This window comes from Chiloscyllium punctatum, chromosome 37 (assembly GCF_047496795.1).
Source record: "Chiloscyllium punctatum isolate Juve2018m chromosome 37, sChiPun1.3, whole genome shotgun sequence".
Lineage (NCBI taxonomy): Eukaryota > Metazoa > Chordata > Chondrichthyes > Orectolobiformes > Hemiscylliidae > Chiloscyllium > Chiloscyllium punctatum.
The window spans coordinates 45757802-45774925 of NC_092775.1; the positions used below are offsets into that span (position 1 = coordinate 45757802).

The 17124-nt window shown below is 40.6% G+C and overlaps 1 protein-coding gene across 6 annotated transcripts in view; it reads right to left on the bottom strand.

The window, feature by feature from the left end:
* The window catches only part of LOC140463075 (transcription elongation factor A protein 1-like), a 136599-nt gene that overhangs the window by 22489 nt on the left and 96986 nt on the right, over positions 1-17124 (bottom strand). For all 6 annotated transcript variants that reach the window (XM_072556759.1, XM_072556754.1, XM_072556756.1 and 3 more), the window contains one exon: positions 16947-17077. In XM_072556759.1, coding sequence (XP_072412860.1) covers positions 16947-17077 — 131 coding nt within the window. The remainder of the gene's footprint in view (positions 1-16946; positions 17078-17124) is intronic.

Here is a 17124-nt window from a genome sequence, read left to right on the forward strand (position 1 = left end):
AGATGCAATTAAAATCAGAAGCTGAATGTCCTGTATTTGTCCTGTTCAGCAATAAATGCATAGAATCAAAAGAGGATAAGCAAGAGTAGTTGATCATTTCAAATGGTCTTTCATTCAGATCTGAATTTTATATGTTTCAATGCATGATTTGCCAGGAAATCTTTTCAGTTAAATCTCGAGATGAAACAAAATTATATTGCTGCTCCTTAATATTAGAACCTAGAACATTTGACTAAAATAATACAACTGTGCTTCTGAAGTACGGCTCTTTGAGCTGTTATTGCAAACCATATTGGCTAATGACAAGATTCATTCCGAATATTTGGATCAGTCCAATTTGCAGTCATTCTACGATAAAGTGGAAAGGAGTGCCTTCTGCAGCCAATAAAATGAATTCGAGGCCTTGCACAAAAAAAAGCATGCTTCACAAACATCCATTAAACAAATTATATAAATCCCATTAGTTCCTGCAATGTGAAATTCAGTATTTGCATTAGATTATTCAACATTAGATTTCATTTTCAGATCTTTTGGCTAAAATACATTGCACTTTTGATTTGCAAATCACTGTTTATTTCTGACTAACATTCTGTTAACTCTCAGTATTTATAAATAATGCGAGTTTTGAGAAGATTTGTAGGTCAGGTTGAAGTTCTGGGTGTAGGTTTGCTCACTGAGCTGGAAAGTTCAATTTCAGATGTTTCGCCACCATACTAGATAACATCAGTGACCCTCCGGACGAAGCATTGCTGGTATGCCCAGCTTTTTCTTTATGGTTTAGGTTTCCTCGAGTTGTTTACATCATTTCCTATGATGTTATTTTCTGTCCTTTTTCTCAAGGGGTGTAAACGGGATCCAAGTCAATGTGTTTGTTGACAGAGTTCCAGTTGGAATACCGTGCTTCTGGGAATTCTCACGTGTATTTGTTTGGCTTGTCCTAGGATGGATGTGTTGTCCCAGTCGAAGTGGTGCCCTTCCTCATCCGTATTTAAGGATACTAGTGAGTGTAGAGTCATAGACTCAGGTGTACAGCATGGAAACAGACCCTTCGGTCCAACTCATCCATGCCGATCAGATAGCCCAACCCAATCCTGTCCCACCTGCCAGCACCTGGCCCACATCCACCACTTCCTCTGGCAGCTCATCCCATACACGTACTATACTCTTTGTGGACAAAGTTGCCCCGTAGGTCTCAATTATATCTTTCCCCTCTCACCCTATGTCCTCTAGTTCTCGACTCCCTGACCCCAGGGAAAAAACTGTCTATTTATCCTATCCATGCACCTCAATTTTGTAAACCTCTATAATGTCACTCCTCAGCCTCCGACGCTCCAGGGAAAACAGCCCCAGCCTGTTCAACCTCTCCTTCTAGCTCAAACCCTCCAACCCTGGTAACATCCTCGTAAATCTTTTCTGAACCTTTCCAAGTTTCATAACATCTTTCTAATAGGAAGGAGACCAGAACTGCACGCAATATTCCAGCAGTGGCCTAACCAATGTCCTGTACAGCTGCCACATGACCTCCCATCTCCCGTACTTAATACACTGACCAATAAAGGAAAGCATACCAAACACCCACTTCACTATCCTATCTACCTGCGACTCCACTTTCAAGGAGATATGAACCTGCACTCCAAGGTCTCTTTGTTCAGCAACACGCCCTAGGACCTTACCATTAAGTGTACAAGTCCTGCTAAGATTTGCTTTCCCAAAATGCAGTCCCTCTCATTTATCTGAATTAAACTCCATCTGCTACTTCTCAGCCCATTGGCCCATCTGGTCAAAATCCTGTTGTAATCTGAGGTAACCTTCTTGAATGTCCACTACACCTCCAATTTTGGTGTCATCTGCAAACATACTAACCATGCCACTTATGCTCACATCCAAATCATTTATATAAACGACCCAGCACCCTGAAAAACAACCCTCCACTACCACCCTGTCTTCTACCTTTGAGCCAGTTCTGTATCCAAATGGCTAGTTCTCCCTCTATTCCGTGAGATCTAATCTTGCTAACCAGTCTCCCATGTGGAACCTTGTCGAACGCCTTCCTGAAGTCCATATAGGTCACATCTACCACTTGGCCCTCAATCCTCTTTGTTACTTCTTCAAAAAACTCAACTAAGTTTGTGAGACATTATTTCCCACGTACAAAGTCATGTTGACTATCCCTAATCAGTCCGTGCCTTTCCAAATACATGTACATCCTGTCCTTCAGGATTCCCTCCAACAACATCAGGCCCACCACCAACGTCAGGCTCACTGGTCTATAGTTCCCTGGCTTGTCCTTACCACCTTTCTTAAACAGTGGCACCATGTTTGCCAACCTCCAGTCTTCCGGAACCTCACCTGTGACTATCGATGATACAAATATCTCAGCAAGAGGCCCAGTAATCACTTCTCTAGCTTCCCACAGAGTTCTAGGGTACACCTGATCAGGTCCTGGGGATTTATCCACCTTTATGTATTTCAAGACATCCAGCACTTCCTCCGCTGTTATATGGACATTTTTTAAGGTGTCACCATCTATTTCCCTACATTCTGTATCTTTCACATTCTTTTCCACAGTTAATACTGATGCAAAATACTCATTTAGTATCTCTCCCATTTTCTGCAGCTCTACATAAAGGCCACCTTGCTGATCTTTGAGGGGCCTTATTCTCTTCCTAGTTACCCTTTTATTCTTAATTTATTTGTAATAACCCTTAGAATTCTCCTTAATTCTATTTGCTAAAGCTATCTAATGTACCCTTTTTACCCTCCTGATTTCCCTTTTAACTATACTCCTACTGCCTTTATACTCTAAGGATTCACTCAGTCTATCCTGTCTATACCTGACATATGCTTCCTTCTTTTTCTTAGCCAAACCCTCAATTTCTTTCATCATCCAGCATTCCCTATACCTACCAGCCTTCCCATTTTCACTCTAACAGGAGTTTACTTTCTTTGGATTCTCGTTATCTCATTTCCGAAGGCTTCCCATTTTCCAGCCAACCCTTTACCTGAGAACATTTGCCCCCAATCAGCTTTTGAAAGTTCTTGCCCAATATCATCAAAATTTGCCTTTCTCCAATTTAGAACTTCAAAGATTATGTCTTTTTGTGGTTAATTTATGTTCATGTTCATGTATCTTAGTGGCTATTTTTCTGCCAGTTTGTCCAATGTAGTGCAAAAATGCAAGAACTGTAACAAACACTACATATCACTTCAACTGGGACAACATATCCAACTTAGGACAAGCCAAATCATGACATGCGTGAGAATTCCTAGAAGCATGGCATTCCAACCGGAACTCTATCAACTAACACATTGACTTGATTAGATTAGATTAGATTACTTTTTTAGATTAGATTACTTACAGTGTGGAAACAGGCCCTTCGGCCCAACAAGTCCACACCGACCCGCTGAAGCGTATACCACCCAAACCCATACTCTTACATTTACCCCTTCACCTAACACTACGGGCAATTTAGCATGGCCAATTCACCTAACCTGCACATTTTTGGATTGTGGGAGGAAACCGGAGCACCCGGAGGAAACCCACGCAGACACGGGGAGAATGTGCAAACTCCACACAGAGAGTCGCCTGAGGCGGGAATTGAACCCGGGTCTCTGGCGCTGTGAGGCAGCAGCGCTAACCACTGTGCCACCGTGCTGCCCACCACTTGGATCTCATTTACCACCACCTGAGAAAAATGACAGGAAATGTCACCACCACCCCAAGGAAACAAACAAGAAGCGGGTCAGACCACCAGTGCTTCATCCGGAGGCTCACTGATGTTACCTAGTATGGTGACAAAACATCTGAAACCAAACCTTGCAGCTCAGCAAACAAACCTACATCCAGATTTATAAATAATTTTATTAGTAGTCTAGAGAGTTGCTTAGTAGTCTAGAGAGTTGCTGCATACATTTTGTTCTCTTGCAAATTCAAATGATAAAATTGCTGTTTTGAGGTTGAAGACTCTGAATTGCACCCCTGCAAAGTGCTCCAAAATAACAAATGTTTCATTCAGAACAAAGATCGCAACACAATGTAAGGAAAAGAGCAAATTTGATTTCAAAGCCTTCGATTATGCAGAACATTATGTTTTAAATGCTAAATTACACCATTTAGGAACATAAAATAAGAACAAGAGAATTGATTTAAAGGTAAAGGTAACACAGAGTCAAATAGCACGGAAGCAGACCCTCTGGTCCAACCAGTCTTTGCCAAACATAATCCCAAACTAAACTAGTCCCACATCTCTCCAAACATTTCCTATTCACTTATCTATCCAAATGCCTTTTAAATGTTGTAATTGTACCCGTATCCACCACTTTCTTAGCAAGTTCATTCCACATGTGAACCACCCTCTGCTTAAAAAAATTTGCCTTTCATGTATTCTAACAAAAACCTCTCCTCTCACATTAAAAAGTGCTCCCTATTCTAGAAATCCCTAAGCTAGGGAAAAAAAATTACCATTATCTGTATCTATACCTCATTATTTCAAACTTTTATCGGTTGCCTCTCAACCTCCTACACTCCAGTGAAAGAAGTCCCAGCCTTTCTTTACAACTCAGACCTTCCATACGTGGCATCATCCTGATAAATCTCTGGGGCTTGATAATAACCTTCCTATAACTGGGCGACAAGAACTGGACACAAATTCCAGAAGAGACGTCACCAACATCCTGTACAACCTCAACATGACTTGCTAACTCCTACACTCAAAAGGACTGAGCAATAAAGGCATGCCTGCCAAATGCCTTTTTTAACTACCTTGTCTATGTGCTAGGCAAACTTCAAGGAATTATATACCCATACCCCTAGATTCCTCTGCTATACAACACTACCCATGGCCCTACCATTAAACTTTATAAGCCCTACCCTCGTTTGTTGTACTGAAATTTAATACATTGCATTTATTCAGATTGAACTCCATCTGCCATTTTTCAACTCATTACTAAGGGATCTTGGTCAAATAGGTTAATCTTTAGAAAACATTCCTCACTGTCTACTATGCTACGTATTTTGGGGTCACCTGCAAATGCATTAACCCTGCTTTTTATATTCTCATCCAAATCATTTATATAAAAATGACAAACAAAAAAAAGGACCCAGAACCGATCCTTGTGGAACACCACTGACGACAGGCCTCCATTACGAAAAGCAACCCTCCACCATCACTGTGTCTCCTGCCGTTAAGCCAATTATGTATCCAATTGGCAGGCTCATCGTGAATCCCACGTGATCTAACTTTACTAATCAGTTTATCATGCGGAACCCTGTTAAAAGTCTCACTAAAATTTAAATAAACAATGTTTACTGCACTGTCAACCACCTTTTCGGTAACTTCCTAAAAAAAAACTCAATTAAATTTGATATATGAGTTTCCTTGCTCAAAACCATGCTGACTATGCCTAATCAATTTCTGCCCCTCTAAATGTCCACAAATCCTATTTTTTTTAATAATCATCTCCAACAACTTACCTACAACGGAAGTCAGACTCACAGGTCCGCAGTTTTCCAGTTTCTCCTTACAATCTTTCCGGAACAAAGATACATCATCAGCCACCCTCCAGTCATCAGACCCTCACTCAGTTATAGATGATGCAAATACTTCTGCCAGGGGTTCCACAATTTCTTCCCTTACTTCCCACAATCTTCTGGGATACAATGGATCAGGACCCAGAGAATTATCCACCTTTATTTTCTTTAAGACCTCCTGAACTTTCTCTTCTGGAAAGTGATTTTTTTTTACAACATCAAAGTTTATTCGTCTGCTTTCTCTAGGCTCCATTTCTTTCTCCACAGTAAAAACGGATATGAACTATTCATTTAGCATCTCTCCCAACTCCTAGGGTTCAACACAATGAAAACCTCCTTCATCTTTAAGAGGCCCCATCCTCTTGCTCTTAACATGTTTGTAAAACCTTTTTGGATTATCCTTACTTTATCTGCCAGTGGTATCTCATATCCTCTCTTTGCTGCCTTGACTTATTTAAGAATGCCCCCACACTGTTTATACTGATTAAAAAGATTCAACTGAACCAAGTTGTCCATCTCTAAACTAAGAGGTATGCAAATGTATCATTACAAATCAAACATATATTGTACTAAGAATCATTCAGTAACCAAAATTTCAATGTCTGAATTTTTATAGAATATTAGCTAATCTATATAACTATGTACAAGATAAAATCATGACCACAGAAGAAGTCCATCAAATAGGCCTGACCACGGAAGGATGGCAATTTCCTTTGCTAAATAGTATTAGTGAACCACATGGTTAACTCTTAACTGCCCTCTGGGCAATTAAGGTGGGTAATAAATGCTGGCTTAGTCAGCGATGCCCTCATCTGTGAATGAAGAAAGAAAAGCAGCTAAGCAGGCTTTCAGTCTCCAACATTTGAGACAGACAGAGATTGAATTTTTTTTGATCATCAACAGGATGAAGTTCTTAAAGCAGATTGTAAGAATTTTCCTGGGCAAAAGTATGACCTGCCTATAAATCAGAGGCACTGTAAAATCTGCTTCTGAACAAAAAACTTTTGTAAGTTTGAAGCATAGGAGCAAATGTAAAGGTCAAAAAAAGAAATCTTGCATTTAAACAGGAGGATATAATTCATCTGTTTGACCAGCTGAGACTTTTGTCATAGACGTGGACATTTAAAAAGAAAATCAAAATTTGCTGGAAATGCTCAAATCTGGTAGCATCTGCAGAGAGAAAGTAGAGTTAAACGTTTTGAGTCCAGTAACCTTGTTTAAGAACCAGTTGTAGCTAGAATAAGATTGGTATATATACACTAGGGAAGGGGGTTTGGGTAAGGGGAAAAAATAAATGATAGGAGGAGGTGGAGCTGAGACAGAGGAACAGGCGAAGGCCTGTCTGGGAGAATGAATTGTTGCTAAAGGGGACTGTTAGTCACAGAATCGCCACATTACAAGTAGAGACCATTTGGCCCATTGATTCTGCACTATCATTATTACTGAAACTGGCAACCATTTCTGGTGTCAGCTTCTGTGTAGTTAAACACAAAACAACAATCTTTTGAAATCAATGAACCGGGAACTTTCCTTTTCACGCTGTAATACTCCTGTTTAAACACCATTGTAAAACATGCACCTTGTTAATGAGGTGTAGGCAAACCTTTAGGCAAGAAATCACAACTTCTTAGAAACAAGCTCTCTGGCCCAGGAAGAGAACTTTTAAATCTGTGGAATGTTAAAATTCTCCAGATGATAAGGCCAGATCGGATCCAATGAAGAAAACTTCAAGTTTATGTCTTCTAGCTACTGGTCCCAAACACAATTTCTGCATAAAGTATTTTAAAAAGTGAAGACTAATTAGTACATTTTGCTTCCTGGTTTGCTGTCCATTGAGAAGCAGAGAGAGTGAATGCTTGAGGCTGTGGTGCAGGCTGTTTTGTCCTAGATAACGTCAAGCTTAGTGTTGTTGGAGCTGCACTCATGCAAGCAAGTAGGGTGTATTCCATCACACTATACTGCGTGTCTTGTAAATGACAGACAGGCTTTGGAGAGTCAGGAAGTGAGCGACTTGCTACAATACTTCTCACCTTTGATTTGCTCTTGTAGCTACTATATTTATATGGGAAGTCCAATTAAATTTCTGGTCAATGGTAACCCCCAGAATGATGACTGTGAGGGATTCAATGATGATAATGCTGATTAATATAAAAGGACAGTGGTTAGATAGTCTCCTATAAGAGATTGCCATTCCCTGGCATGTGGGCCAACTGTTACCTGCCACTTGTCAGCCCAACCTGGATATTGTTCAGATCTTGCTGCATTTGAACATAGACTGCTTCAGTACCTGACAAATTGTGATTGGTACTAAAAAGTGTGCAATCATCGGCCAACATTCCCACAAATGTACCAGATTTTTGCACACCTACTCAACTCCTCTGGCCACTGCATGCTCCAACTACAGACTTCTCTTAGATAGTACCCATTATTTAACGTTTTGCTTCTTAACATTCTCACCTGCTGATCAATAGGCATATGGGGTCAGGAACTCCACTACAGCATTACTCCTCAACCCTCTGGCCTATTTGTCTCTGTCCATATACTGTTCAAACCCCTGGCTCCTGTGCTAATTGCATGCCGCTAGCTAATCCAGTTTATCCCCCGCCATCAACTTCTCAACTGTTGACTCAGTAGCACATCCTGCTTTATAATTAAGTAGAATGAAAACAAATTTCATAATTAATTAGAAGTCGACTGTACTGCTTCCATAACAAAATTCCAATGCAAATCATGCTCTCCAGCAGTCACAAAAGTTATCTCGCAAAACAGATTCAGTAGAACAGCTCTAGGATGAAAATATTACAATTATGTGGATACACTGGAGAAACTAAGATTGTTTGAAGAGAGGAATACAAGAAGTTTTTTTTGGACGTATTAGGTGAAATAAATCAAGTATAACTGTATCCACTGGCTGATAGATCAGTTAACAGAAGTCAAATTCTTAAAGATATTTTTCAAACAATCTGGAGATGCCTATTGGGGGGGGGGGGGGGGGGGGGACTTTTTAAAACTACAAAACTGGCTAGTATATCAAATGTATTTTCCTGATGAGAGGGGTGCAAACAGATTCAATGGACACTTTTGAAAAGGACTAGAGTACAAACTCAAAAGAATGCAAACTTACAGGGGAGTGGGATTAACTGAATTACTCGTCAGTATTTTCCTTTGGTGCTGTACCATTCAAATTCACTAAAACTGGAAAATCTTACATCCAGCTACAATACTTTAACAGATACAACTGTAGCAGTGTTAAAATCAAATGGAACAACATGCTTTCTAAATAAATAAGCAACTATTGCTAGAAGATTAAAAGTAGAACATGTAGGCTGTGTTGACAATAATGTTCTATGTTTTAAGGCAATATACTTGCAAGGTCATACCTCCAATGAAAACCATAATTTGGAAAATAAGTGATTTTGAAGGACAGAAGATAGAACTTGAGAAAATAAACTTGACAAACAGAAAATAAAGTAGTGGACGACATTTTGCAAGCGATCACAGTACTAAAAGAAAGAACAAACTAAACACCTGTTGGAGTCAAATTGATGAATCAAGATGGGAACAAGCAGGGTTAGGAAAAGGCATATCAATAGACAGGCAGACGAATGCATGATAAAGAGAACGCAAAGAAATTTGGAGAGAAACCAAGAAAATTAATTAGTAAGATAAAAAAGAACTGTGCAACTAAGTTAACAAGGATCATTAAACAAAATAGTAAAATATTTTACAGGTATATCAATTACGATGGGATTAGGACCATCAAGGGATGGACATGATAACATCATGAATAATAGAAAGAGAGCAGACTGTAAATAATTATTTCACTTCAGTATTTACCAGGGAGATAGAACAGGTAGGCAATATTGAAAGAGGAGATGACTGATGAGATTAGTGTGTTTCAAGTTTTAAAATGCAAATATATTGAACAAACTAAAATCCTAAAGACAGCAACTTGCTGGGATGGATTACATCCACATGTTTTGGAAGATTCTAATAGTAATAGCTGTGCTATTACTGTGCTTTTCCCTAATATGTAAGGAGATGGTGTAGAGGTAGAGGTCTGGCAGACAGCTGGAATAAAGAAAAGATAGGCAGAATATGTCCAGGGAATTATAGACAAGTCAGCTCATCATTGATACTCAGAAGCATAATGGAATCTCACTAAAAAGGAGAGAATAGAAGAATATGTAGAAATACAAGACTGAATAGTCAGCATGATCTGCAAAAGGGATTGATTTACTTGTTTGTTTCTGAGGTGGCAACAGGCACAGTTTACAATAGTAATACAGTTGGTGGGATTTGTTTTAATATAGCTATTCCCCAGATTGCAAACGGTTTCCATTCTGGAGTTTCTTTGTAAGCCAGAATGCGATGTAGGACAATCTAAAATAACTGTTCGAGGAAACAGCACCCCTGTATGGGCTCGTATTCCTAAGTACAAATGTTTGTAAAGTGGGGAACCCTTTTACTTCAACAGGTTTTGATAAGGTCCCCCATAATAGACTAAAATGATTAAGATTACAGAATGTGAAACCAGGGAAGAAGTGGCATTATGGATTGCTAGTTGCCTTCAAGACACAAGGCAAGAGAGTGTAACAAAAAAGTGTAACTATTTGTTTAGATCAGCAAAATTGGAAAATGGTGTTCAACAAGGACCTTTTCTGGGACCATTATCTTCACAATTTACATTAAAAATTGGAATTATGTATTCAAAAACAGGGAGAGTCAACACTGCGGAGGGAGAGTCAACACTGCGGAGGGAGAGTCAACACTGCGGAGGGAGAGTCAACACTGCGGAGGGAGAGTCAACACTGCGGAGGGAGAGTCAACACTGCGGAGGGAGAGTCAACACTGCGGAGGGAGAGTCAACACTGCGGAGGGAGAGTCAACACTGCGGAGGGAGAGTCAACACTGCGGAGGGAGAGTCAACACTGCGGAGGGAGAGTCAACACTGCGGAGGGAGAGTCAACACTGCGGAGGGAGAGTCAACACTGCGGAGGGAGAGTCAACACTGCGGAGGGAGAGTCAACACTGCGGAGGGCTGTAATACACAAATGAAGAGGATATAAATAAACTTTCAGAACAAGTGAATAAAAATTCAACACATAAATGTGACATACCACTTTTTGGTGGGATGAACAGGGAGGTCACTAATTCCATGAAAGGACCAAATCTAGGTGAGGTGTAGAATCAAAAGGGACCTGAGAATACAAACACACTGAATTGCTAAAAGTTGTGCCACAGGTTATCAAGGTTTTTTTTCAAAAAAAGCAAAGTACTCTGAATTCTAATCAGTCTAGGAATAAAAAGTAGGGAAGTTATGTTAAACCACACTGCCTGCAGTTCTAATGGCCACATTGCAAAAAAATGATACAGAAGAACTGAAGATGTTGAAGATATGATATAAAAAGCTAATACCAGAAATACATAGGCTTACACATCAGACGATGGTTGACAGCTTGTGATTCTTTAGTCTTGAAAAACAGGCTCTTTAACATTATGGAAGTCAGGGAAGGGTGGGGGTGGGGGGGGGGTGGGGTGGGGGGGGGGGGAAACAGGCAGGAAGTGGGAGAGTGGGGGGAAAGAAAAAGTCAACTGATGGGGAGTGGGCGTGGAAGAGACAAGGAGAAAGATAAAGGCAGACTGACAGAGACAGTGCGTGACTAGGCGGGCATCAGGCTGTTACCGAAAAGAAAACAAACAGAATTCAAAAGAAATGAATTATTTCAAAGATTGATAAAAATGTGGAATTCTGTAATCACAGGGAATGAAATGAATGAAACAAATATTATACATGCATTCAAGCAGAAGCTGGACCAAGCATTTGAGGGAAAAGGTTAAATTATGTTTTAAAAAATGGAGGAGCTACGTTGCCTCCAGCTGCTCTGCTGAGAAACTGCAAGTGAATGAGTTGGCATGCTCTCAGGGGCAGCTGTATAGCTGAGAGGAAACACTGAAGAAGTGGATGATAAAACCAACAAGGAGTGATTGGACCAAAAGCCCTGTTTCGGTAATGCACACTGGTGACAATACTGTCACTTTAAGAGGTTATTTGTCCTGGTTGTAAGGCAGAGATAATGAGCTGTCTCTAAGAGGGTAAACAATTTATGAAACCTTGGTGTTGGATTTTAAGTCGAAACAATCAAAGCAGCTTGCTCTCTCAGACCAGGCTTTCTAGTTTTTAGGTTTAGTTTTAAGCAGAAGCCATTTGGGTCTCAAAAGAGTTGGATGCTTCAGTGAATATCTCCTAGTTGCTATTCTCTCTGAAGTTTCTTTTGATGTTATTTCCTCCTAGATTGGAGAACTATACCAGAGAATCTCTTTTTGCCAAGGGATGTATTTATGGAATGATACTATACTGGAACAGTTAATTCGTGATAGTTACTGTACATATTAGGTGAAGTTTACCAGAAGTTCCTCTTTATTTTGTTTGTATTTTAGAGAAAGGGTATAAATAAGTTGTGTTTTGCTTGATGTTGAGCAGCTTGACCAGTAACATCTGGTCCACAGCACTTCACAGATAACTTTAAAATAAGAAATAAGTTAAGGTCTAGGCTATCTTAAAATATAGTGAGTGGGTCTCGTCCATAACAATATCCTAAGAATGTGAGCATTTTCTCAACCATAAAGTTTCCTGTACAAAACCTAAGATTCTAAACATTTTAGGCATTGACTGGGATTCATTTTATTATACAAATTCATGGAATGTCATTTGGGGGAGCTGCACCTCAAAATCTCTCATTTGAATCCTGTGACAGGGCTACTTCTCCTCCATTTTAGGCACTTACTGTTTCCCTCATTGGTCCAGCAACCAACTGGGAGGAGGAATCCACAATCTCTTGATCCAAGAATGGAGCACAAAACAAAATCTAGTGGAGATGTGCTGCAGCTCAGCTAGTAAAAGGTGATTGCAAAGGCAAAAGTAAAATCCTGTCCAGTGGTTTTGTTGTTTGGGTTATTTGATCATTTTAGTTCTTTTGACTTGTTTGTCTCCATGGGAGAAATCACATCTTTAAAATGGAGGCTAAACTATGCCAGAATCAAATAAGATAAAAGATAGAGGAGGGACTTGGGGGAGGGGCGTTGGGAATACGATAGATGGAAGGAGGTTAAGGTGAGGGTGATAGGCCGGAGAGGTCGGGAAGAAGATTGCAGGTCAAGAAGGCGGTGCTGAGTCTGAGGGTTGGGACTGAGGTGAAATGAGACCACGCCCTCCGTGACTCCCTCATCAGATCCACACCCTCCACCAACCCAACCTCCACTCCCGGCACCTTCCCCTGCAACCACAAGAAATGCAAAACTTGTGCCCACACCTCCCCCCTCACTTCCCTCCAAGGTCCCAAGGGATCATTCCACATCCGTCACAAATTCACTTGCACCTCCACACACATCATTTACTGCATCCGCTGCACTCGATGTGGCCTCCTATACATTGGGGAGGCAGGCTGCCTACTTGCGGAACGTTTCAGAGAACACCTCTGGGACACCCACACCAACCAACCCAACCGCCCCATAGCTGAACACTTTAACTCCCCTCCCACTCCGCCAAGGACATGCAGGCCCTTGGCCTCCTCCATCGCCCGACCATGGCAACACGACGCCTGGAGGAAGAGCACCTCATATTCCGCCTAGGAACCCTCCAACCACAAGGGATGAATGCAGATTTCTCCAGCTTTCTCATTTCCCCTCCCCCCACCATTTCTCAGTCCCAACCCCCAGACTCAGCACTGCCTTCTTGACCTGCAATCTTCATCCCGACCTCTCCGCCCCCACCCCCTCTCTGGTCTATCACCCTCACCTTAACCTCCTTCCAATTATCGTATTCCCAACGCACCTCCCCCAAGTCTCTCCTCCCTACCTTTTATCTTAGCCTGCTTGGCACACCCTCCTCATTCCTGAAGAAGGGCTTATGCCCAAAACATCGATTCTCCTGTTCCTTTGATGCTTGTCCAGCAACACATTTTTAAGCTCTGATATCCAGCATCTGCAGTCCTCACTTTCTCCCAGAATATCAGATACAATTGTCATCCACCCAGTAGTCATGCTTCAATTAAGATGATGTGTTCAACACTAAGCAAATAAAAATTATACAAACAAAGCCCTGCATCTACAAGCACATCATATCAAACCCAGCCATTATAAATTCCAATGCCTAACATGTCATGGAGTTTGTCTGCACAAACCTGTCAGGCTTTAATTATATTCTCCTGGCAATGGACAGCTGCAATGACACCACTGTTAGGTGATGCAAATGCATGGTTACACACAGTTTACATTATAAATAGGGATTTGTTTAGCCTAGTTGGCTTGGTGGGGGGGGGGGGGGGGGGGCATGTGGAGGCAGGAGGTTTGGTTTGTGAAGCAGTGTGATACCAACAGCATGGGTTTCAAAAACCCATCACTGACTGACGTTATTACATAGAACTGTCCTTTTAAACCTCTCCCCTTGATAGAGATATGATGGCCTTCTGGTAAAAATCACCATCCATCATCTCTCTCTAACAAGCACACAGCCCTAAGGCCTGGTGAGATGGTGGTGATAACACAAGATTATAAATGTGAACTCAAGAATTTGTAACAGATAAGGACAAAAAGTACAGCTTTAAAATTAGGATCCATATTGCCATCAGTGACCCCAATCCTATTATAGCCTAGCCTCACTTAACCGGAGGAGGTTTGAAATTCCAGTATGCAACCTCTCAGCATATCAACCAATTCCGTCAGTAAGTATACTTTAGAATCATACAATTAAGCTGAATAATGTGCATTTATCAAAGCTCCTTGTATGCAAAGTACAAAAATAAACACAGAAAGGAGTAGTTGGAGATGCTTTGATAAGACAGGTGAGAGAAATTTCAAACATTGGAAATGACCAATTGGGCATGCTTCTTTGTGACATTTCATCATTCACATAATCACTAATATCTGTAATTATTTTTGGTAAATAATTACATTTATTTAATAAAGAAAATTTCTACAACATTTGGAGATTAGAAAACCAGAGAGTGGAAATACATGAAAGCAAAAAAAAAAGGATAAATTCCAGTCCAATGCCTTCAGACAAAAACAGAAGTGATTTCCTTCATAGGCTGTGCTCCCTGGAGTGTCGGAGACGAAGGGGTGACCTTATAGAGGTGTATAAAACAAATGAGGGGCATGAATCGGGTAAATAGGCCTTTTGCCCTGTGGTGGTGGTGGTGGTGGTGGGTGGGTGGTAGAGTCCAGAACTTGTGGCGATAGGTTTAGAGGGAGAGGAGAAAGATTTAAAAAAGGGACCCAAGGAGCAACTTTTTCATGCAAAGGGTGGGGTGTTTATGGAATGAGCTGCCACAGGGAATGGTGGAGGCTGGTACAATTACAACATTTAAAAGGCATCTGAATGGGTACATGAATAGGAAGGGTTTAGGGGGATATGGGCCAAATGCTGACAAATAGGCAGCACTGTGGTTAGCACTGCTGCCTCACAATGCCAGAGACCCAGGTTCAATTCCCGACTCAGGCGACTGTGTGTGGAGTTTGCACATTCTCCCAGTGTCTGCGTGGGTTTCCTCCAGGTACTCCGGTTCCTCCCACAGTCCAAAAATGTGCAGTTAGGTGAATTGGCCATGCTAAATTGCCCGTACAGTTAGGTGAAGGGGTAAATGTAGGGGAATGGGTCTGGGTGGGTTGCACTTCAGCGGGTCAGTGTGGACTTGTTGGGCTGAAGGGCCTGTTTCCACACTAACTAATTAAAAAAAAAAGTGAATAGATTAATTTAGGATATCTGGTTAGCATGGACGAGTTGGACCAAAGGGTCTGCTTCCGTGCTGTACATCCTTATAACTCTATGATTAGATGAATGTTTTGTGCTCTCCTAAAAAGACAGCAACATTAGTAGGGAGAATAGCAATCAACTTTCACAGCCATGAACCAGAAAAAAAAGATTACTGGAGGTTTCAGAGCAGTGCATCAACACTCCCTTACTACTCCAAATAATTTATAGCTGCTAAAGACATTCGAATGTTTGGAAGTTGAGAAAACTGAGTGAAAATGGGGTAATAAAAATTATAAGTCTTCTGCATCAAGTCATACACAAGTTATAGCCTCACTGCAACACAAAAGGAGAATATTTGGTCCAATGCATGAATGCTGGCTCACTGTAGTGAAATCTGTTCAGTTTCATTCTCTTGCTGGATTGCCATAACTCTATAGATCTATTTCCCTCAAGCACATAAGCTGTTTCCTTTTCCAACCATTGCTTGCAAGTGTGAAAAATGTCAAGATAGAGTCTTCAGGGTCATCCCGTTTAAGTCTTCCTCATATCCCATTTGCATTTCTTTCTCCATACCTTAATTCTGCATTTCCCATCTCCATTTTTATTGGGATGGAAGGGAAACAGCTAATGTAGCAGGATAATATCATTGATTTAGTGGCAAAAAACAACTGTAGAACTAGCAAGCACTATGAGAAACTTAGGGGCTGAAAAAAAAACTTACATTTATACATTCTCAAATATCCAAAATAGCTTCAAATTGAATTACTAAAATCTAGTCAGTCACTTATTACTTCAGGAAATGCAACTGTGAACATGCACACATCAAGTCATATGATCAGAAAAAAAAATAAGAGTAGGATATCCAATTTTAGCCAGTTTGTGGAAGGAATGTTGAGATGTCACAAATGTAATTCATAAATTACACATTAACTACAACCATTAACTACACATTAACTGTGCAGATAAACAGTCACCAATTTGTACTTAACAAAACTAAGTAACAGAAATAAGTAAGCAATTTTATTTTACTTTAAGAAAGTGGCTTACATTTATAGGCAGCATATTGGACTCCCCTGCCTCTCTTTGAATTGTATACAGTTTTAACGTCCACCTGACAGTTTTTGAATGAGTAGTTAAGCCAAGGTACTGTCTCCAAATGTAGCTGTCCCTAAGTACCATACTGATTATATGCAACTCATGACAATATGACTTTGACAGATGTGCTACTAACATTTAGTCTGAATTCTGGAGAAAGGAAACAGCTAGAGACGAAAGTAGTTTTCACGGTATTATCATCATGGTTTCGATCAGAGAACAACAATCTCTGTTTCAAAAATAGCTGGAAAACAGGGAGGTCCATTCATAACTGAGGCTAGAAAATGTTTAGACAAAGAGCGCTCTTAGCAGAATTGATAAAGAAAGGCAAAAAGAGCTTTTGATGACAAGATGATGATTAGAAGATATAAAGTGGAGAGGTTTTCATCATGTGGCATTCCTCTTCTTCATAGATCATGAAGAGCTATCTCAGCAACAGGAATACTTAAGGACAAAAGTAATCACAAAGCAAAAAGAGAAAACTCGGCCCTTTACAGGCAGCTTTAGGAATGAAGGAGATTTGGCAGCTTCAAGTAACAGAATAATAAATTAATGCATATTACTCACTGTCTGTTTGGAGGGCAGCCGACAACATTTCTCTGCACTTATTGCGAACAGTATCACTTGTAACAGGAACTGGAGGGAATGTGGTCATCTTTGGAGTAGTAGGTGTTCTTGGTTCTGATCTCTTACTAGAGCTACAAGACATTGGGTTTTCATTAATTGGATCAGATTTCCAGTGAAA